The 22,206-nt window shown below is 51.7% G+C and overlaps 1 protein-coding gene and 1 long non-coding RNA gene across 3 annotated transcripts in view; one reads left to right on the top strand and one right to left on the bottom strand.

Moving 5' to 3' along the window:
* Window positions 1–1,242: 1,242 nt before the first annotated feature.
* THEMIS2 (thymocyte selection associated family member 2) lies at window positions 1,243–18,600 on the bottom strand. 2 transcript variants are annotated; one of them, XM_008537754.2, is made up of 6 exons: window positions 18,441–18,600; window positions 15,840–15,980; window positions 12,695–13,105; window positions 6,566–7,641; window positions 4,162–4,318; window positions 1,243–3,762 (listed from the first exon to the last, which is right to left on the bottom strand). In XM_008537754.2, exons 1-6 carry the CDS (start codon window positions 18,532–18,534, stop codon window positions 3,707–3,709), a joined length of 1,935 nt encoding a protein of 644 aa, XP_008535976.2. In that variant the 5' UTR covers window positions 18,535–18,600; the 3' UTR covers window positions 1,243–3,706. The 2 variants fall into 2 exon arrangements, with proteins under 2 accessions (XP_008535976.2, XP_070466665.1); XM_070610564.1 differs by lacking the exon at window positions 6,566–7,641 and having other exon boundaries at window positions 18,441–18,591.
* Window positions 13,333–22,206, top strand: part of LOC103562785 (uncharacterized) — a 29,853-nt gene continuing 20,979 nt past the window's right edge. The window contains exon 1 of the long non-coding RNA XR_011537501.1: window positions 13,333–13,836. This is a non-coding gene — a long non-coding RNA (uncharacterized lncRNA). The remainder of the gene's footprint in view (window positions 13,837–22,206) is intronic.

Raw genomic sequence — 22,206 nt, forward strand, 5'->3', positions numbered from 1 at the left:
CCATTTGACCTCAGATGAGTCTCTCTAAAGGCCTACAGCTATTTTTTGGCCAACTTAATCAGTTGCACTTCTCGTGGGAGAGGAAACTAGTTCAAAGATGTTTTTGACAACTCCAGAAGGTAGCCTACGTCTTAAATGAAAGAACTAATTCTGAGACAAGTTAATGAGGTGTAACATGCAAATAAAAATTCTATAACTGCTTTATCTGTTTCTAAATGAGATCTCCTGGCAGCTGTGTGGAAAAGGCCCCGCCCCTCTGGTTTCTAACAAAGAACAACAATCTGGCTGTTATTTTGTATATATAGAATCCTTCCCATCTGGGGAGCGGTGTTGATGCTTGAAAGTCAGTCAACCAGTATGTTGATTTGCAAGCACATCCATTCTCGATTAGTTCCTTCAGGACAGTGGCCACAAACAGGTTTAAAAATCACACATTTGAATTTAGAATGCACAAGATACTTTTATGAGTGGTTGACATCTCTTTCTAGTTATCACACCAGTGCCCTCAGATGGGCACAGCAATAGCAGTGGTTCTGGGGGGAAGTCTTTTTTCTTTTGATTTTGAATTTGATGATTTAGCAATTAAAAACTATTTACTCATTAATTCAACAAGTATTTATGGAATACCTACTTTGTCAGCCCACTGGTCTGGGAATATAAAGTAAATATAGGAATAAACTGAAACTAGGACTATAAAGTAAAATAAGAGGTTGTTGTCACAGGATTTGCTGGTTCAGCATTCCCAGGAGCACAGAGCAGCTGCTCGGCGGTGCTGAGTTCCCCGCCGTCTCAGCATTGACACAGTCTCGCAGGAGTTGTGTGGTTTCTGAGCACTGCAGAGGCCTGTGGGGCCAAGCGCAGGCAGGCTGCTCCTCAACAGAAGGAACTCCGGCCTTTGCAGGGCTTCTCCCTGCTCTAGCAGGAGGCCCTTGCGTTTCAGGTGTTTGCGGTCACCTGGGATGTCAGGTATTCAGTGTTCTCTTGACAGTTCGTTAAGATAGCAGGAACAGCAGTGTGACCTAAGTTCTTAGAAACCCCCCCATTGTCCCAGCCACGCAGTGAGTCCGGCCTGCTCTTGGGAGAATCTTTCTCTGGGTATACTGGTGGGAAACGAGGATCCTTAGGGAATAGTACTACTTTATTGGGTTTAACTAGAGAAAGGCCAGTAAGAGTTAGTGTCTGATGTAGATTGATAGATTTGTTTTTAAAAATGCAGTTGAGGGAAATTCAAAACTCGAGAAATTTTTGAGCATGCATCCCCAGTTTATATTCATTTATTTAGCAGTTATTTACGTCTGTTACAGTGTTAGTATGTTATATACATTATAAAACATTAAAAAAGAAATGGGGGGGGGCTGGCCCCATGGCCAAGTGGTTAAGTTCGCACGTTCCGCTGCAGGCGGCCCAGTGTTTCGTTGGTTCAAATCCTGGGCGCGGACATGGCACTACTCACCAAACCACGCTGAGGCAGCGTCCCACATACCACAACTAGAAGGACCCACAACGAAGAATATACAACTATGTACCGGGGGGCTTTGGGGATAAAAAGGAAAAAATAAAATCTTTAAAAAAAAAAGAAATGAGGGGGTCGGCCGGGTGGTGTAGTGGTTAAGTTCACATGCTCTGCTTCCTTGGCCCATGGTTCACGGGTTCAGATCCTGGGCACGGACCTACACGCAGCTCACCAAGCCACACTGTGGTGGCATCCCATGTACAAAATAGAGGAAGACTGGCACAGATGTTAGCTCAGGGCCAATCTCCCTCACCAAAACAAAAAAGGATATTAAAAATAAATACGAAGGGATACACTAATAATTCTTTTCTGTTTCCCAGTGGATCATCTTGTGTACCCCCAGGAGTGTGTGCTCACTTTGGAGACCACTGCTCAGGAGGAATCCCTAGCCCCATTATAACACCCTCCATCTCCCAGTGGCTTATTCCAGAGGTATAGACAAAAGCACCCTGAGAGCAATGTCCCCCTTTGGTGCGTTCCCTGCCAACCCCCACTGCTCTGATAAAACATTCACAGTTGTGGTTTTTAAATGTGTTTTCCTTTTAAGCCCAGTTTTTCATGCTGTGAAATTACTTTCTTTCTCCTTATTGCAGCATTTGGCCACTCTGAAATCCCCTTTTGTAGGAAGTGGTAGCCCTCTCCTCTGCCCCACTTTTGTGATCTTGCTTAATTTGGTGCCAAGGTTAAGTGCAAACGTGGAAGTGAAAACTATTGGCATTTTGCCTGTGGGCCTGGCCCCTAGGGGTTCTGTGCCAAGGAGGAACTTTCTCTCTATCTTGCTTATTGCTTGTTCCAGACAGAGTACTCTCTTGCTCAGGGTCTTCCTACGCAGCATAGATTGTCTCTGTGGAGGAAGGCCTGGGAACTGGTGGGAAGATGAGCGTGGGGTGCTAGATATGAGGGACTGGCCCCACAGCCTGTAGTAGCCACTCAGCAGTCACCTGGAGACTCCATGCTGGGGTGTGGAAGCCAGGAAGCCTGGGAAGTGCAGTGGGTCCAGACAGCCAGAGGGATGTTAGCAGGCAAAGGAAGGACACACTCAGGTGCAGTGCCTAGAATCCAGGAGCTGGAAATTTGGCCCTCTGGCTCCCTCCTCAGCTGGAGACTCAGATCATCTTTTTGTCTATCTCCTGTCCTCTGCTGACCGTGGGGCTCAGTTCTGTGACTGCATCAACCTGGGAACGTACCACACCACTTGCTGGAAATGAGGCCTGTGGTCTTACCTCACTGAACAGGCCTAGACTGACCTTGGAAGCTGAGTTAGTCTCTGCATAGGCACAGGCTTCTGTTTGTTCTCTGTATCTCCGTTACACTGGATGGTGAGACTCTCCAACCGGTCAGCACCCTGTCTCCACAGTCTAGGAACATCGTACATTTCAAACACTGGGTGAATTCCATGACTAGGAGACAGTGGGCGTGTGGAAAGATAATAGGTTTTGGAGAGAGGCACAGCTGTGTGATCTTGGTCAACAATAATGACACATTTTGCTTGAGTGTTCATTCTGTGCCAGGCGTCAAGCTAAATCCTTTACAGAGAGTCTCATTTGATCCTTAGGACAATCTTGTGAGGTAGATGACTATTAGTTTTATTTTACATGTGAAGAAACTGAAGCTTAGGATAGAATAACTTGCTCTCAGGCACAGCTGATGGGTGGTGAGCCCAACCCAGGCTCATGACTAGTCTGCCTCCTGGAGCACTTGCCACTCATGCTTGTTTTCTGATCTTCAAAATCAGGCCATTCTCTACCTCAGAGAGTTGAGGATTTAGATAGGGTGTGTCAAGGGTCTGGCCCACAGAGAGAACTTAGTAAGTGATAGCTGTTAATCACTTTTTCCAGACGTTCCAGGTGTCATTTTTATTCGGTGGTTTTCGAGTGAAATAACCTTGGGTAGTTGCCGGCGGCTGTCATGTGCCGGGTGCTGCAGAGATGAGGAAGACAGTTCTAGTCTCTTGGGCGTGGAGCCTTGGTGCGGGAGGGGGCGGAAGAATGGCCAGCCTCAGTGGCAGGAACGTAGAACCTGAGGGAAGCTGGTGCCGTGTGCCTCCCATTTCAGGCCCCACAAAGCCATTCCCTGTCCGCAGTTTGATTTCTGGGAGGCCTTGTCACAGGTCCTGCAGAGGCATGTGACGCCTGGCTGGGGTCTCGGCTCCCCCTGAGGAGCAGCGGTCAGGAGGCATGCTTCCCGCAGCACCTAGAGGGTCTTCTGAAAGTGGTCAGACACTTCTTCGTAATCGTGGTCATAGTCACCTGCAAGGGTCCGAGTCAGTGAGCATCTCTGGCCTCAGGCGGGTCCTTCCCTTCTTTAGGGGACACTGGCCAGGGACGGGGTTGGTCTAGGTGCTCTAAGGTCCTTGCCAGCCCAGAAACCAGTTTGTTCTGTCTGAACACTTTGCAAATGTTCCCCCTGTATGCCCTGGGAGAGCAGTGTTGGGGGAGGAGTGCATTTTCCTTGCCAGGGCTCTGGAGCCCCTGGGAGAGGGACAGTGGAGGCCTTCAGCCTAAGCCCACCCCACATAGGCCTGTTCGTCCCACTGGGCAGGGCCCTGCTGAGAGTATGGCCAGCACCATCAGAGATGAAAGCAGCAAAGGAGTGGCGGGGAGGGGAGAAGCGAGGACAAGGGTGAGCAGGGGCTGACAGGGACTCACCTCGATCTTTTGTGTTGGGCTTAGTGAGCCTCAGGCCCTTCTTGTGGGCTGGAATCTTGCTGTACATATTTGAGCTGCCCTTGGAAACCTCTGGTAAGGTCTTCGTCTTGGCTTTGGGCAGCAGAGGGGGTTGCTGCAGCTCTAAGACTTGTGATGACTAAGTGGGAGAAAAAGCAGAAGTCAGCAGGGTCCCAAGAAGTGGGGCGGCAGAGTCCATGAAATGTCATTTCCTTCGAATGTTACTTCCCCTGCTCCCCTCTCTACTTCCTTTTCAGGGTGGGGCTTCTCCGGAGCCCAGAGTTTTTGCTGCAAGCATGTGAAACGTCCTTTGGCAGGGAAGAAAGGGGTGAGAGATGATAGGGTTGGGGGCTAGAGACAGGGCGTCCCTGAGTTTCTCCTCATAGGGGTTTGGTCAGTGTCCTTCAGATCTGTTGCTGAGGGGGGAAAAAGCAGTCACAAGCCTCAGAGCAGAGTGCCAGAGCTGAGAGGGGGCCCAGAAGGAAGAGGACGTTTATTGGACCCCTCCCTCGTGCCAGATGCTGTATGCATATCTGCTCATTTAATCCACAGGTGACCCTCTGAGTAGCTGGGTCAGTTCCCAATTTACACATAAGGAAACAGGCTGAGAGGGCCATGTCCAACCTCAGCACAGAGGGTCCCTAGCCGGCCCAGAACCACCTGGACCCAGAACCATATCTGTGACCTCTAAAGCGGCTGCTCCTTCCACCACACCCACTTTAGAGAGCAAACAGGAAAGCTCCCCTGATCAGCAGCCGAGAATATGATGCCCAGAGAGCAAAAGGTGCTGGTTGAGGGCAGCAAGCAGGAACTGGGCCCAAAGTCACTTCCATCAGGAGCCAGGGCTGGGACTGACGTCTCCCCTCAGTTCTCTGTACCATATTCTTTCCACCACTGTTGCAAGGCCTGCGTTCCAATGACCCAGTCCATTCTTTGTCCCATCAGAAAACAACTACCCAAACCCTACCCTGCTTCTGGGGCTGAGAACACTCAAGAGTCATCTTTAACTTCCACTGCCATCCCTCTACCTGCCCACACAGGACGAAATATGAATCTCCCCAAATCCCAGAACGATATGCTTGTTACAGCTTACAAAGTGGCTTTTATGTAAGTCACCCCCTCCTGTTCTCAGGGGAGCCAAGCTGAGGTGCTGAGGCCGAGTGGTTAGACCTGATTTCAAACTGCAGCCCGCCACTTGCTAGTTGTGTGATTTCAGGGAAACTACTTGACCTCTCTGCGCCTCTTGTTTTCTCAACTGTAAAAAGAGATGCTATCAGTGCCCACCTCAGAGGGACAACGTGCCGGCCACAGAGTAAGCACCCAACAGATAGCAGCTAATGAGACAGCACTGTGAGCGGGGATGTTATCTCAGGTCCACTGGGAGAAAACAGATGCACAGAGAAGTCTAGGAGACGTACACCGAGTCTTTCTGTCTCCACGCCTGGTTCTTTCCCCCTTTTTGTGATTCACTGTGGTTCAGTTCAGCACTCACTGGAACCTTCTCTGCCCACCTTGGGGCAGGTGAGGCCTCTGCTCCACAGAACTCCCATTCTAGCCAGAGAATCAAGTACAACTAACCGAAAACCTCACCCCCGCCCCCCAAGCTCTGTACAACACGCGGTGTGAACACAGAAGAGGAAGGACTGTCGCCGCCCGGGAGGAGAGCTGCGCTGAGCCTTGCCTGGGAGCCTGAAAGGAGGAGCAACACTCCTGGCAAAAGGCCCGGCACATGGAAAGTGCTGGCAGGAATCCTGGCACACTGAGGGAGCCTCGGGATTTCTCTGTGGCTAGAGCGTGGCCTGCAGAGTGGGTAGTGAGAGATGGGCCTTGGACAGCAAGTCTGAAGTCAGCTTATAAAGGACCCTGGATGCCATATTAAAGGGTCTGCATTACCCGCTGGCAATGGGGAGCCACTGAAGGTTTCAGAAGATGGGGCCAAGGCCCATCGGTGACCAGGGAAGGATTTGGGAGGCCATTCTGACAGCTGTGGGGAGGGGTCAAAGAGGCTGCTGAAATGGTTTAAGCGAAAAATGATGGAGCTTGAACTAGGGAGTGACAGCAGGGGTAGCAAAGAGAGACCAGTGAACTTGGAGTCAGGATGCTTATGCTCCAGTTCAGGCTTCCCATGGATTAACTGTGTGACTTAGGGTGAGGCTCAGGGTCTCTTGAGTCCTCATTTTCTCAACCATAAAATATGGATAATCACACTAACGTCAGGATTGTCAGGATCGAACAAGAATAATAGGTGCAAAGTGTGTATGTTTATGAACTGCAAGTTCTATACAATTGTAAGAGAAACGTGATGCTGGGCAGACAAAGAAGAAATGGCAGGACCTGCAATGACCCCGACAGGGGTCCCCTCTGGCCCCTTCAGTTACATTGGTACCTTAACGCCTCTCTCCTTGCCGCTCTGCTTCTTCTGCCCGCTGAGGCCCTGACCTTTCGGGGGCCGGGGCGGGGGGGTTTGGCTCTCGAAGGCCGGTAACTTCCGAAGGCGATAGTAGAAGGCATCCGTCACCTCCTCCACTGTGGCTACAGGGAGAGACCCAGCTGGCTGGTCTGGCTGCCCCTCGGCCTCCACAACTGTCAGGTCCAGCCACCGGGGAGGGATCTCGAAGCACATCCCAGGTTTGGAGTCCAGGCTGACCACCAAGAAGGGTTCCGTGATCTTCTCCTCCAGCCGCAGGCCCGGGAAGGAGGGCAGAGGGTCAGCAGGGTGGCTGGCATCCTTGGCCACCACCTTGACTTCACAGGGCAGTGAGAACTGGGCAGTCAGGTCTTCCAGGCTGTAGCGCCGGCCATCGCTCATCTCCTCCACGAAGCCACCGGAGACATAGAGGGGCAGCAGAATCTGCTCTTGGTCCTCCGCCTCCTCTTCAAACTCTTCTTCCTCCTCCTCCCTGGTCTCGTCACTCAGCCGCTGACACACCAAGACATCTATATCCCTGCCTTGAACCCCATGGGCCTGGCCAGACCGCAACACCTCCAGCCTGTCACCCACAGCCAGGGAAGTGAACCCCGAGTTCTCCACCCCCTCGCCCTCATAGTCCTTCGTGGCCACCACCCTGAGTGGCCGGCCTGGCTGGAGAGCACCCAGGAGGTCATAGGCCGTGGGGAACTCTCTTGGCCGCCGTCGCAGCTTGCCCTGGTAGGCCCCAGAGACCATGAAGTGCCTGGGCACCTTCCGGCCCTTGGTTGAGACCAGGACCCTCCAAAGTGGCGAGGCCAGGCCATAGATGCAGAGCCTCTGGCCTTTCTGGAAGGAGCCCATCCATGGACTGGGGAAGATGGGGGGCCCCTCCGGAACTTCCAGAATCTCTGTGAGCAGGGGGAACGGGCCTTCTCGGGCCAGGACCTCACTCAGCAGCAGCGGTTGGATGAAGTGGATGTGTTGAGAGGAGGCGGTGACATCCTCCACGTCGACCTCCAAGGTGGAGGGGATCTTGACAATGGTCCGACGCACTGTGGAAGGAGAGGTCAGCTCAGGGGCGCACTACACATTGGCCCAGGGGTGCACCCTCCGCCCCAGCAGAGAGGTCTGGGCTGGCTGGCCTCTTTCTGTTCTCATCTTTTCTTTCCAACCGGCTTTCTCCTCTTGTACCAGATTCCTTGCCCACTCTTTTCCTTCAACCTCTTTTTTAAAAAGTTATTACAGAAATTTTTCAACATTTATAAAAGTAGGGAGACCAGTATAGTGAACCCCCACATACCTATCACCTAGCTGCAATGTCTAACCCATGGCCCATCTTCTTCATTTATACTCCCATCTCTCTAGTCCCCCTCCACTGGATTATTCGGATTCAGAGTAATCATGCCAGCTGTGACATTTCAGTGTGTATCTCTAACAGGAGGACTAAGTAGAATGAGCAAAAGCATAACCACAATGCCATTACTACAACTAAATAATAATATGATAATTTCTTAATATCATCAAATAGCCAATCAGTTCAACCACTTTTTTATTTTAATTGAATTTTGAATGTAATTTTATAAACTGCCTTTCCAAATCCTTTTTGGATTTAAGTAAAGAGAGAAAAACAAATTAAGAAAAACACTGACTGGGGGCCAGCCCCGTGGCCAAGTGGTTAAGTGCGCACGCTCCGCTTCAGCGGCCCAGGGTTTCACAGGTTCAGATCCTGGGCACGGACATGGCACCGCTCGTCAGGCCATGCTGAGGCGGCATCCCACATGCCACAACTAGGACTTACAACTAAAAATACACAACTATGTACCGGGGGGATTTGGGGAGAAAACACAAAAAAAATATATACTATTTTTTTCCTCAAAATACTTAGGGATTAACTGAGCTGCCTCATTATCCAGCGCAGCCAAGCCCCACCCACCATTAAAACCCCTGGCCCCCAGACTGTGGTCTCTTACTACCATTTCCCAAGAGAGGCCAGGATTCCCTGGTCGAGAGCCTACGTCTGTTCCTGGGGAGGAAAGGTTCAAGATGGGCCTGGAACATCTTATACCAGAAAGCAAGAAAATCTAGTCAAGACCACGTGGGTTATGTAGGAAGGATTCAGGAACCAACCTGAAAAGTCCCCCACTAGGCAAAGATGAGATAATTTGAGCATCGATAAGAATAATAACTTCAGTGGACAGGGACATTGAAAACATTTCATCTGTGAGTTCATGAAAAAAAACCCGGCGTGGTGGCGCAGCAGTTAAGTGTGCATGTTCCGCTTTGGCGGCCCGGGGTTGGCCGGTTCGGATCCCGGGTGCGGACATGGCACCCCTTGGCAAGCCATGCTGTGGCAGGCGTCCCACATATAAAGTAGAGGAAGATGGGCACGGATGTTAGCTCAGGGCCCGTCTTCCTCAGCAAAAAGAGGAGGATTGGCAGCAGATGTTAGCTCAGGGCTAATCTTCCTGAAAAAAAAATAAAAAGAGAAGAAAAAGAAAAAAAACCCAAATAATCACCCATGAAGGATGCTAGGGAGCCAACTCATTACTTTAAAAACTAGTAAACAAAGTTAGGTTGTTTCTTAGGACATTCCTCAGTGCAGGCCGGTGGCAGCATCCAGAGCAGGCGTGGGAGATGAAACAGAGGCAGAACCTGGCCAGGTCTGGCCGGTGGGCAGCTGAGCCTGATTGGGGGTAGGAGAATGGTGCCCCGGGGACCTCTGCATATACCAACACAGTGTCCTGAATTTCCTGTACAAACTGTAACCAACAAGTAGATGAGGGGAAGTTTCTCTTCATGTAGTTTCCCGGGTAATAAATGAAGAAGGAATGACAGGATCCAAGTATCACCATTGCAATTCCCAATGAAATCAGCAACAGCCGCTCGCCTCACAAACACTGGCCCATCCGTTGTGGTATTTGATCCACACCACATGGCAAGGGGGCAGACACAGAGCCAGCTGGGGAGTCCTTGGCCCACACCTCATGCAGCGATGAGAACTGGGTGCCTCTTGGGTCTCGTCAAGCCTCTCAGTGCCCATTTACAGGTGTGCAGAAAAGCGCTAGTGTAGGCGGCCTGAGACCGCCACCCCTAGGAAGGCCTGCCGGCAAGGTGGTCCTTGACTGGCCTCTGGGAACGAGGATTTCGGAGGGTCCCCACCATGCTTGCTGGTAAGAGTGACTGACTGTGCCTGAACTGAACAGCCAATGTGACTTATGCTGAAAGCCTGCTTTCCCTCCAGGAGTCTGGAATTTTGGTACGTCCTAGAGAGAGGGTGCCCACATGACCAGCGCCCAGTAAAAACTTTGCACACTGAGTCACCACTAATGAGCTTCCCTCACACGTGTTGTCACAATCCAGTGCTGCAGGAATTCAGCATGTCCCGGGGGAGGACTCTTGGGCACTGTACCGGGTTTCCTGCGGCCTTCGCCCCATGAGCCTTTCCCTTTGCTGACTGTGTTTTGTGTCCTTTCAATGTAATAAATCACAGCTGGGAGTACTACTATATGTCGAGGCCTGGGACTCCCCTTAGTGAATCATCGAACCTGGGGGTGGTCTCGGGGCTGACACAACAGGAGACACAGGGGACGGAGGAGCAGGTTAACACCACCACAAGGATGCTGGCAACAAAATCCAAAATGTGAGAAAGCCTACAGAACAAGTGGTCTAGTCCCTTCTACAGATAAATTACAAGAAAAATGGAGAGGCCATCCCCACAGCCAAGTGATTAGGTTCACGAGTGCTCCATTTCAGTGGCCTGGGGTTTGCCAGTTTGGATCAAGGATGTGGACCTATGAACCTGCACACTCCTTGTCAAGCCATGCTGTGGCAGCATCCCACTTAGAGGAACTAGAATGACCTCCAATTAGGATATACAGCCATGTACTGGGCCTTTGGGGAGAAAAAAAGGAAGATTGGCAATAGATGTTAGCTCAGGGCCAATCATCCTCATCAAAAAAAAAAAGAAAAATAGAGAAGAAAGGGGAACCTATAGATTAAAAGGGACTTAAGAGCAATGTTGTGGACCTTATCTGGATCTTGCTGTGAATAAACTGTAAAAAAATGTATGAGGGGGCTGGCCCCGTGGCCAAGTGATTAAGTTCGTGCACTATGCTTCGGCAGCCCAGGGTTTTACCAGTTCAGATCCTGGGCACGGACATGGCACCGCTCCTCGTCAGGCCATGCGGAGGCGGCGTCCCACATAGCACAACCAGAGGTGCTCACAACCAGAATCTACACCTATGTACTGGGGGGCTTTGGGGAGAAGAAAAAAGAAAAGAAAAGAAGATTGGCAACAGTTGTTAGCTCAGGTGCCAATCTTTAAAAGAAAAAACAAGAACAAAAACTGCTGACTGAATGATTACGTTCATTCAACCAGTAAGGAAATAAGCTTTCTAAAAAAAATTTATGAGACAAGAGAGGAAGTTCACCAAGTGGCAGTATCAGGAGTGAGTAACTTTTTTGGTGAGATAATGGTATTGTATGTCTGTTAAAAAAAGAATCATCTTTAAAAGAGACACATATTGAAGTATTTACAAAAGAAATGATACCTGGGGTTTGCTTTGAAATAGATGGGGTAGGGTGGGGAGAGATGAAACAGGCCAGGTTGTGAGTTGATAATTGTGTGTTAGATAATGGGGTCATGGGGATACCTTATATTACTCCCTGCTTTTGGATATGTTTGAACTTTTCCATAATAAAGTCATTTTAAAAGAGTTGTGTGTGGGCTGGCCCGGTGGCCGAGAGGTTAAGTTTGCGCACTCCGCTGCAGGTGGCCCAGTGTTTCGTTGGTTCGAATCCTGGGCGTGGACATGGCGCTGCTCATCAAACCACGCTGAGGCAGCGTCCCACATGCCACAACTAGAAGGACCCATGACGAAGAATATACAACTATGTACTGGGGGGCTTTGGGGAGAAAAAGGAGAAAAATAAAATCCTAAAAAAAAATAAAAATAAATAAATAAAAAGAGTTGTGTGTGTGTATGAGGAAGACTGTTGTTGGGCTAACATCTGTTGCCAATCTTCCTCTTTTGGCTTGACGAAAATTGTCACTGGGCTAACATCTGTGCCAATCTTCCTCTATTTTATGTGGGACGCCCCCACAGCGTGGCTTGACGAGCAGTGCTAGGTCCACACCCAGGATCTGAAAATGTGAACCCCGGGCCACCAAAGTGGAGCACAGGAACTTAACCACTACATACTGGGGCTGGCCCCTAAAAGCTTTTTTTTTTAAGATTTTATTTTTCCTTTCTCTCCCCGAAGCCCCCTGGTACATAGTTGTATATTTTCAGTTATGGGTCCTTCTAGTTGTGGCATGTGGGACGCCACCTCAGCACAGTTTGATGAGCGGCACCATGTCCACACCCAGGATCCTAACCGGCAAAACCCTGGGCCTCTGAAGCCAAGCGCACAAACTTAACCACTGGGCCGCGGGGCCGGCCCCTAAAAGATTTTTTTTTAAGGCAAAGGATCCCTACCTGGCTCTGTCGTCTGCAGCAAGCCTGACCAGCTGCTCTCTGGGTAACTGCCAGGGTCGAACCTCAAACTCTCTGTCCGCCGGGGAACTGGTCCCCCAGGCATTGTTCTCCCTATGCTCCGGCTTAGCCTCCAACCGGCCAAACGTGGCCAGGTTCTGCCTCTGTTTCATCAACCCTGCTCTGCACGCTGCCACCAGCCTGCCCTGAGGACTGTCCTAAGAAATAACCTATGCAACAGCTGGGGGATTCACTCAGACAGTGCCCTCTCACCCAGAGAAAAGGACCTTCAGGAACAATTCTGCTCTCCCCAGAGGCAGGAAAATATGCTTCTCCTGAGCAAATGGTCATGGTTTCATTTTGTCACACTGTGTTTCTTCGTCCTAGCTGCTAGCAAGTTCGCAATCCAACTCTTGCCCAGTTTAATAAAGTATGTGGTCCCTCAGTCTGAAGTTATCCCATTTCCCTGTCTCCCTACACCTCACTTCCCATGGTTTGGGAATCTTTATTCTGTTGCTTTGTATATACTGGGTAAACCACCTGGAATCTCCAGATTGTCACTGGGATTGGGCGGCAGAAGGGGGTGTCTTTCGTCAGAGTGGCCCCCCACCCACCTGCCCGGGCAACTCACTGTGCATGATGGCTTGGAGCTCGTACTTGGGCCTCAGGATCAAGGAGCGCCAGGGGAGGGTGGGGCAGGTGAAGAGGAGGTGCCTCAGGGCCGGGTCCTGCAGGACCTGGAGCAGGGTCCGAGGGGTACCAGGCTTCCATTCCCAAAAGGGCCCCTTCTGGGACAGGGGCAGGTGCAGAACGACCTGATGGGCCCCTGTGTCCAGCACACAGCGGGCACACCGAGTCCGGAAGTGCATTTCCACAGCCTCAAGCATGAGGGGCTGGTCCTCAGGCACCACCCTGGTCTCTGTGGTGATTCTGTGGGTGGACAGGAAGCAAATGGGCAGCTTCTTGGAGCACTGGGTTGCAGCAGAGACCAGCTCCTCCAGGGTTCCATAGCTCTGGGGGCCGGTGAGGGGATGGAAGTGGCCTGTGGGGCAAAACGGAGGCTGTCAGGGTGGGGCAGACCTTTGCTGGGTCCAGAGCCACAAATACAAGACTCCCGTCTGGTCACAGAGAACCCAGCCAGAATCCCCCAGGACAGATGCCAAGGGACATCTGGGCTGCAGGGCCGAGGGACAAGAGGCAGCGAGTGACCATGTGTGAATGGACAGTGAGGGGCAGAGGTGGGGACAATAGCTTCTGACACAGACAGGCACAGACACAGAGGGATTGTCACCAGAGACAGACAACAGAACAGGGATGCGTTCCCCAACAGAGACTGACGACTGCCACATCTGCCTACCTCCTGACCCCTCCCTGCCTCTGACTTTGCCAACTGTGCCTCCAGATTCCTCACTTCCAACACCAATCACCCCATCCTGGGGCTGTGCCATTGTCCCTCTCTCCCAAACTAGAAAGCCAGGACCTCTGACCACCCCGACCCCTATGGCGTGCCTGCCAATTCCGGCTGCGCGACCGCTCTCCCCACCACCCCACCCACTCTTCTCCTGGCACTGGCCTGGCCTCAAACACCCCAGACAACATCGCTTCTCAAAATACTCAACACGAATCTAATGAAGGAAATATCGCATAAACCCAGATTGAAGGACAGTCTACAAAAACACTGGTCTGCACTCTTCAAAAACATCAATGCCCAGACAGAAAGGCTGAGGAACTGGTCCAGCCTGAAGGAGACTAAAGGAGGACAGAGCCCTGCAGGTAATGAGGGATCTGGGGTCGGATTCTGGGTCAAGGGCAAAGCCGGGGGTGAAGGACGGTATCAGGGCAGTTGGTGAAAACTGATACAGACCATGGTTAGACGGCAGCATTGTATCATTATTTTAAATTCCCCAAATTTGATCATTGAACTATAGTTTTGTGAGTGAATGTCCTTGTTTTCAGGAGACATACTAAATATTAGGAGTAATATTTAAATGTAAAGGGGCATCATGTCTGCAATTTACTCTCAAAGTATATACATAGGGGCTGGCCTGGTGGCGCAGCGGTTAAGTGCACATGTTCTGCTTCTTGGCGGCCCGGGGTTGGCCGGTTCGGATCCCGGGTGCGGACATGGCACCCCTTGGCAAGCCATGCTGTGGCAGGCATCCCACATATAAAGTAGAGGAAGATGGGCACAGATGTTAGCTGAGGGCCAGGCTTCCTCAGCAAAAAAAGAGGAGGATTGGCAGTAGTTAGCTCAGGGCTAATCTTCCTCAAAAAAACAAATTTTTTTTTTAATATATATATATATATGCAGGGGGCTGGCCCCATGGCCGAGTGGTTAAGTTCGCACGCTCCGCTGCGGTGGCCCAGGGTTTCGCCGGTTCGGATCCTGGGTGCAGACATGGCAATGCTCATCCGGCCACGTTGAGGTGGCGTCCCACATGCCACAACTAGAGGGACCTGCAACTAAGATATACAACTACATACAGGGGGGTTTGGGGAGATAAAGCAGAAAAAAAAAAAAAAGAAGAAGATTGGCAACAGTTGTTAGCTCAGGTGCCAGTCTTTAAAAAAAAAAAAAAGAATATATATAGATACCTATACATATATAGTAATATATGTCCGTGTGCGTGTGTGTGGAGAGAAAGCGAGTGTAACAGAATGTTTAACAATTGCTGGCTCTGGATAAAGGCTGCGCAGTAGTTCCAGCAAGTCTTCTGTAAATTTGAAATTATTTCAAAAGAAAAAGAAAACCTTCAAAATACAGAATAAAATACCTCCCTTTCATCTTTAAAACCCTCACTGGCTCCTCAAAGCCTTTAAAATAAAGACTGAGATGTGTCTGCTCCCCCTCTTGCCCCCTGGCAGTCTGGCTCCCGCTCGCCTCCCCACCGCTCGCCCTCGCCTGTCCCGGGCGGGAGATCACAGCAAATCATGCTAAGAACGGGCCCTCAGAGGGCGCCTGCGCCGTGCCAGGCCCGGTTCTAAGCGCTTCGTGCATGGCGACTCATTTAATCCTCACATCGAGCCAGATTTCCCCCTTACAGAGCAGAACGCTGAGGCACAGAGGTCACGGGACCTGGTCAAGCCACCGCCAGTAGCCGGCTGAGCTGGAGTTCCCATCCAGGCTCTTGGCTTCAACGTCCGGGCACCACGGGCACCCGGACAGTCCACCACGCTACACCCCTCCTGCAATAACTGAGCTACCTGGGGTTTCTGGAACACCAAATGTGCACAGGCTACTCTCTCCAGCTGGATCCTTCCTCCAGCTCTGGTGGCACCTCCTCCAGGAAGCCTGCACAGAGCCCTGAGTCAAGCTACTCCTACCCGGAGCCCTCTCTAAACTTGTGCCTATTCTACAGTTGCCCTCCTCTCACTGCCATCCTGGAAGCTCGCCGTTGGAGAGTGCTGCACCTGGGTCATCCTGAGGCCCAGGCTCCAGCCCGCAGCACAGGACCTGGCACATAGGGGGGTCAGTAAATGTTTGGCGAGTGAATGTGTGAGCGACCATGGAGACTGGCACATGAAAAAAACCCGAAACAAACAAAGTCTTAGCAGAGAGGCAGGTGATCAGAGAGACAGACAGGAAGAGGGCACAGCCTCGAGGCTCAGGGCATTGTCAGACCACTGAGGACATCCAGGCCTGGAGACTGCATAGTGGTGGACGTGAGAGCTGCATGTGCAAACCTAGAGGGGTGGGAGTGCGTGCTGGGGTACGCAAGCCCATAAGTGTGTCCGCAGGTGTGCCTAGAGGATGCCAGGGCACTCAGCCACCTTACCATGGAAGTTGGGGGCCAGCTCCATGGTCTGGCCTGTCCCCGGGTTCTCGCAGACCGCCGTCTGGAGGCGAATGTGGGTGACCTTCATCAGGTCCCCCGTGGAGAGGCAGCACTCATTCCCAGAGATCTCGTAGATGGAACCTGCAAAGATACAGACTCAGTTTCCCCATTCAGCAAGGGTCAAGCACTGGGTGGCCTGTGCCCTGATCCCCAACAAGCCCTGCTCTGCCACACCTTTGCGCGTGGTGTTCCCACTGCCTGGTATGCCCTTCCCGGTCTTTCTCTTGCCTTTGCCTTCTTTTAGCGCTGGACGAAGCCCTCTGTGGTCCATTCCCTGGCCTCCTTCACATCCCCGTGCCTCCTAACCTGAGCTTGCAGCCTCAGCGCCGCCAGCACAGCCACGGCCCCTAAGCGTGTGTTAAAGTCACAAATAAGTAAAAAACCCAACAGATCCCAACTCTCTTATTGCACAGCTACAAAATCAGGCCCAGAGAGGTTCTTCAGATGAACTGTTTTCAAAGGAAGCACAGGAGAGAACAGAGGGCCACTGACTGGGGGGCCCAGGCGGCAGGGTTCTGGGCCCCCACTTCAAGGACAGCGGCCCCACTTTCCATGTTTAAAGTGCTTAAAGCAGGGGGCCAGCCCCGTGGCTGAGTGGTTAAGCTCATGCGCTCTGCTTCGGCAGCCCAGGGTTTCGCCGCTTTGGATCCTGGGCACAGACATGGCATCGCTCATCAAGCCACGCTGAGGCGGCATCCCACATAGCACAACCACAAGGACCCACAACTAGAAATACACAACTATGTACTGGGGGGCTTTGGGGAGAAAAAGGAAAATAAAATCTTTTAAATAAATAAATAAATAAAGTGCTTAAGGCAGCGTCCAGAATGGAGGAGGTGCTTGATGAAGATGGCTCTCACACAGAGGGCACAGGCGCTCCATCCTGCTGACGAGGGACGGGAAGGTGCAGGTGGGCCAGCAGTGAGGCCACCTGACCCCACCCCACCCCCAGGGCAGCCCCAGCAGGGTCCTTCGCAACAGCCTTGAGAAACTGGTGAAAACCTCACCTCTTATCCCCAGGAAAATGTGCACAGGCTCGTAACACACACAGCTGTGTCTACAGTTTCAGGGGTGGCCATCAGGGCAAGCGCTCACCACACACCCGGCTCCTCCGTCCTGAGCTTGGTCATTGCACTTAAGACCCGTGACTGTCCTTGGAGGGAGGGACAGCTTCCCTTTCCTAAAGAAGGAAACTGAGCCTCCAGAGGCTGAGAGCGTGGAGATCCTCAGGTAATAGGAGGCAGAACTGGGACCAGAACCCGGGGCGTTTGCCTCTGCAGGTGGAGCTCCGAACCACGCAGCTCCCCACTTCCCAGCGGCCCACCCAGCCGCCTGCCCCATCAGTGTCACCATCTCATCTCTCGTCGTCCACTCTCACCCCCATCTCCACACTTGCACCCCATCAGGCTTTTTCTTATATGACCCTAACTTCTGCCACTTCCCACCACTGGGGTCAGGCAGAATGAGGAAACTCAGGGATTGTGACACACAGCGGGCAGGGGATGTCCCAAGGAGAGCAGAGCCCCCCAGAGGCAGAGGCAGGATTTGAACCCAGATCCATCAGATTCCCAAGTGGATCTGGTGAGACCCACTGTGTGGTGGCCTTCCATGCGTCTGTCCCTTGACCTAGGGCCCACTTGGGGCCTCAGCACACTTTTCTGGAAGCTGCTATGGCAGAGGAAGGGAAGAGACAGAGGGAACAGGATGGGGCAGGGCCCCCAGGCATTAGTTTCCTCTCTAAGGAAGGAGCCTGCCCCCACCCCAATCTCTCAGTTCCCTCTCCTCCACCGCTGCCTTCCCCACTCAGTCCGTCGCAGCTCCCCCTCCCCCTCACAGCAGCCCGGGCCTCCCATCTGCCGAGCAGCTGTCCTCTCCCTTCCACTGCCTGTCAATCCCTCGCCTCTTGCTCTTTCAGACAGTAAGTGGTGACTGAGTCCCTGCTGTGTTTCTGTCCCTGTGAACCAGGCAGGCTGTGGCCAAGTGGGCAGATGTGCAGGTGTGCAAGGAGCAGAGAGCCTGGGAGGCTTCCCGGAGGAGAAGCCACTTAAGCTAACTGAGAGCTCATCAGATCAAGTACTGCCCATGCCAAGCAGAGTGCAAAGGTGGGTTGGGGGCACTCAAAGAAGGCCGTCAGGGGGAGGAGTAGGAGGGTACGCGTACGGGAGGAATGACCTGGCACTTAAGAAATCAAGCAACAGTTACGCGTCAGGAGCGCCCTAAAGCCGCGCCCCCAGCGCAGTCGGAGCTCAATCCACGCGCACAGAGGTTCCACCTCAGCTTGGTTCGGTTCCAACCACCTTCCGAGCCTGAGCCTACTGACTTCTCATCACCGCTTTGGGGGCAATCGGCGATCCCGCATTCCACGGAAGCAAAAGCCGAGGCCCAGAGCGGTTGCGTGCGGCCCCAAATCACGCAGCTTGGGCACTGGCAGCGGCGGGATTCGAACCCGCGCGCAGCTGCCCAGGCTTCCAGCGCCCTGAAAGCGCCTCTGCCCCACACCGGCGGGGCCGGGGCTCGGAGGGGTCTCGGCCCTTCACTTACCCTGGAAGTAGACCCCCGAGCACACCCGCAGCACACGCGGGAGGGAGGCGGGGTCCAGGGCGCAGGCAAAGTCCTGCAGCGACACCGGCTCCATGGTCCGTGAGGCTCGGGGACGCCGACTGAATGGCCCGCCGCCCGCTGTCGGCCGGCAGCCCCGCCCCGCCCCGCCCCACCCCGCCCCCCCGCCCCGCCCCAGCCCGGCCCAGCGGGATGGGTGGAGCCGCCCGCGGAGGGCGTGGGACCTGAACCTGCGCTCTTGGCTAAGCGATTTCCCGCTCCCAGCCTCAGTTTCCGCATTTCTTTTTTTTTAATTTATCTTCTTTCTTCTTGAGAAAGATTAGCCCTGAGCTAACTGCTGCCAATCCTCCTGTTTTTGCTGAGGAAGACTGGCCCAGAGCTAACATCTGTGCCCATCTTCCTCTACTTTATATGTGGGACGCCTGCCACAGCATGGTGTGCCAAGCGGTGCCATGTCCACACCTGGGATCCAAACCGCGAACCAGGGCCACCGAAGCGGAGCCTGCGCACTTAACCACTGCGCCACCGGCCGACCCCCAATTTCTAAAATGGGGTTGCACCTTTCACAGGGGTGACACGATTTAGAAGATCTAGATCAGGACCTGACACCCGGGAGGCTCTGAGTAAATAAAAGCTGGTCCCCACGTCCCCAGTCGTCAGTGATGTACCCCATGGTGGAGGGGGAAGATGATGAAGATAAGCAGAAGCCCCGGAACCGCCCCGCCCCCAACCCCGTCCTCCCAGTTAGAAGGAGGAAACGTGGCCCGCTGCGTGTAGCGCCGGGTCCCATAGGAAGACACGGCCTTGCCCTTTGGGTCTGAGCAGGAAGATACAGTGTCAGGTCTCCTGAACTCCGCTCCAGGACACTCCGTGGTCCTCTACTGACGGGGAACTCATTACCCTTCCACGACGCTCAGACCCTCTGGACAATTCTAGTTAAAAATGCTTTCCTGGGCGAAAGAGTAATCTCCTTAGAAGAGAGACGGCTTCTCCTGACCCCACAGAGACATCATTCCCATTGCCCTGTCCCTCGGGGGTCAGACCGAGCAGAAGTTCGAATCCCAGTTCTGCCTCTTGCTTCATACATAACTTCAGGCAAATCACTTCGATTTTCTGAGTTTCGGTTTCTGCATATGTAAAATAGGAGAAAGAATCTTTTCTTAGCTGGTTCGGAGGATTGAATGAGATGATACAAGTATTGCACAAAATGCTTTATTTCACTTTTTTGTCACTATGAAAGTAACAGATGACTTCTAATCAGAAATAACAAAATTTACAATAAGAGGAATGAACCCTAATTAAAGACATTTGACAAATAAAAAGAGGACATTCTTTCCCCATCACCCAAATGTACTTACTACTAAAGTTTTACTACTCTATTTCTTTCTAGTCTTTATTTTGCCTCTATGTGTGTGTGGGTGGGGGGGGGGTGTTTTTGTTGTTTTTTTTTTTGAGGAAGATTAGCCCTGAGCTAATTGCTGCCGATCCTCCTCTTTTTGCTGAAGAAGACTGGCCCTGAACTCACATCCGTGCCCATCTTCCTCTACTTTATATGTGGGATGCCTACCACAGAATGGCTTGCCAAGCGGTGCTATGTCCGCACCTGGGATCCGAACCTGTGAACCCCGGGCCACCAAAGCGGAACGTGTGTGATGCAGGGTCGGCAAGCCAAGGAGTCAAAAGAAAGATTTCTTGGACTCTCAAGGCCTGGCAGTAGTGCTCTTTAATTTAGAGAATAGTGTGGAATAGAATGGGGACAGGACCCATGGGCAGTCAGAGCTGCTGCTGCCAACACGGGTTGAGGGTAGGGCTAAATTTAAGGCATAGGTATGTGAGTTATCTCTTTACAAGACAAAGGAAAGCACATGTAAAAAAAAATCGTTAAAATGGATCAGTGCAGGTGGGGTCTGGTTATTGAGTGGTCCTATAATTTTTAGATAAGAATCAAACTGGATTAAGTAAATGGTTGAAGCCACCGCCTTAAATATTATGTTCAGCTAAAGACAAAGGAGGATGTTGGGGGTGGAGAGGGAGTCTATCATGGGAGATTACCGCACAAGTACAGTAAACAAGATGCAGATTTAAGTCCTTGCCTTTGGCACTGATTAAGAGTTTCTAGAGATAAAGTCATCCCCCCCTTCTTCCTGGTACAGAGGGAGACACCTTTACAGATGGAGATTTCCTTTACAATGTAAATGTCTCTCAAGGAAGGGTAAGTAAATTCTACTCCTCAGAACCTCCTTCCTGTCTGCAGTTTTTTAAAAGTAACCAGTCTAAAATAATCTTCATCAATGCGCACTTAACAGCTGCGCCACCACCACCACCGGGCTGGGCTGGCCGTGGGTGTGTGTTTTGACTTACAGTAAACTTGTAAGAATGGTGGAGCTTTCCCAGACATCCCTCGGCTAGTTTCAGATTCCCCTAACACTACCCCCTCACACTACTGTGGTGCGTTTACCAAAACTAAGGAACCAGCATTGCTACACTACTGTTAAGAGAACTGCAGATTTCCACGGATTTTATCTGTTTCTCCCTGAGGTCCAGAACCCTGTCACCTCCACACGGCATTGAGTCATCATGGCTCCTGTCTGTGACACTGTCTCAGCCTTTCCTGTTCTTCTTATGACTTGACAGTATTTTGCAGAATACCCCTCAGTCTGTCTTTTTTTCTGAGGTTTTCCTCATGACTAGACTGGGATGATGGATTTCAGGGGAGGTACTTCCAAGATGGGGTGCCTTTCTCACCACATCTGCTCCTTGGGCACAAGACGCACCCACACGACTTCTCCCTGTGATGTTAACCCTCATGGCTCGGTTAGGGGGTGTTCCCAGGTTTCTCTACAAAGTTGCTGTTTTCCCCTCTCCATACTCTGGAAACGAGTCTCTCAGTGCAGCCCACCCTCTGGGAAAGCTAAGCCGTGCTTCCTGGGGGGAGGGGGGAGCATTCCAATAAATTACTTGGAATTCCTCTGTAAAAAAGCTTTGTCTCTTCTGCCCGATTTATTTATTTATTCAATTATTTATTTATCTCAGGACGGACTTCATGTCTATTCATTTTATACTTTGACTTATAATCTACTACGTTATTGATTCTGTTGCGTGGATCTTTCCAGCTTTGGGAGTTCCTTCAGGCTGGCTCCTGGGTCCCTTTGCCTCGTCATTCTTTTCTCTGAGCACTTCCTTACTGAGTGGCTTTACTGCTCCAGGCTCATCCCATCTTTTCCCTGCCCCCACCCTACAATCTGCCATTTCTTCCAGAAGCCCTGGTTCCTTTTCTCGGAGAATGAAGTTTAGAAACCACCATCTGGTTGCTTAGAGGGCTCCTCGCCCCTGGGTTGCCCACTCTTCCTGTCTGCCTTTGTCTTTCCTTGCCTAAACATTTACAGACACCGCTGCCCACCCCAGGATCCAGCCAAAATCGGGTCCAGCCCTGACCTGCCAGGTGAAATCTTGGGTGAAAGTGATGAGGATTTTTAGGCTGCTTAATTTTAAAACAGTTTATGATGAGGATTTTTAGGCTGGTTACTTTTAAAACTACAGATAAGAAGCAGGCTCCAAGGAGTGGAATCTGTTTGCCCTTTGATCAGAGACAATTGCATTTGTAAAGGAAATCTCCATGCCTCCCTCTCTGGAATTTATTTGCCCCTTATTGGGAAACATTTACATTTCTAAGGGAAACCTCTATCTGTGAAGGTGCCTCCCTCTCTGAGCCAGGAGGAAGGGGGGATGGCCTTATCTCTGGAAACTG

This window comes from Equus przewalskii, chromosome 2 (genome assembly GCF_037783145.1).
Source record: "Equus przewalskii isolate Varuska chromosome 2, EquPr2, whole genome shotgun sequence".
NCBI classification, from domain to species: Eukaryota; Metazoa; Chordata; class Mammalia; order Perissodactyla; family Equidae; genus Equus; species Equus przewalskii.

Excerpts from the sequence above, each read along its gene's own strand:
- THEMIS2 (XM_008537754.2), bottom strand. The coding sequence starts at position 18,534 with ATGGAGCCGGTGTCGCTGCAGGACTTTGCCTGCGCCCTGGACCCCGCC. Across the intron at positions 15,981-18,440 it reads CTCGGGGGTCTACTTCCAGG|GTTCCATCTACGAGATCTCT; the intron begins GTAAGTGAAGGG and ends GTATCTTTGCAG. Across the intron at positions 13,106-15,839 it reads GCTGGCCCCCAACTTCCATG|GCCACTTCCATCCCCTCACC; the intron begins GTAAGGTGGCTG and ends TTTGCCCCACAG.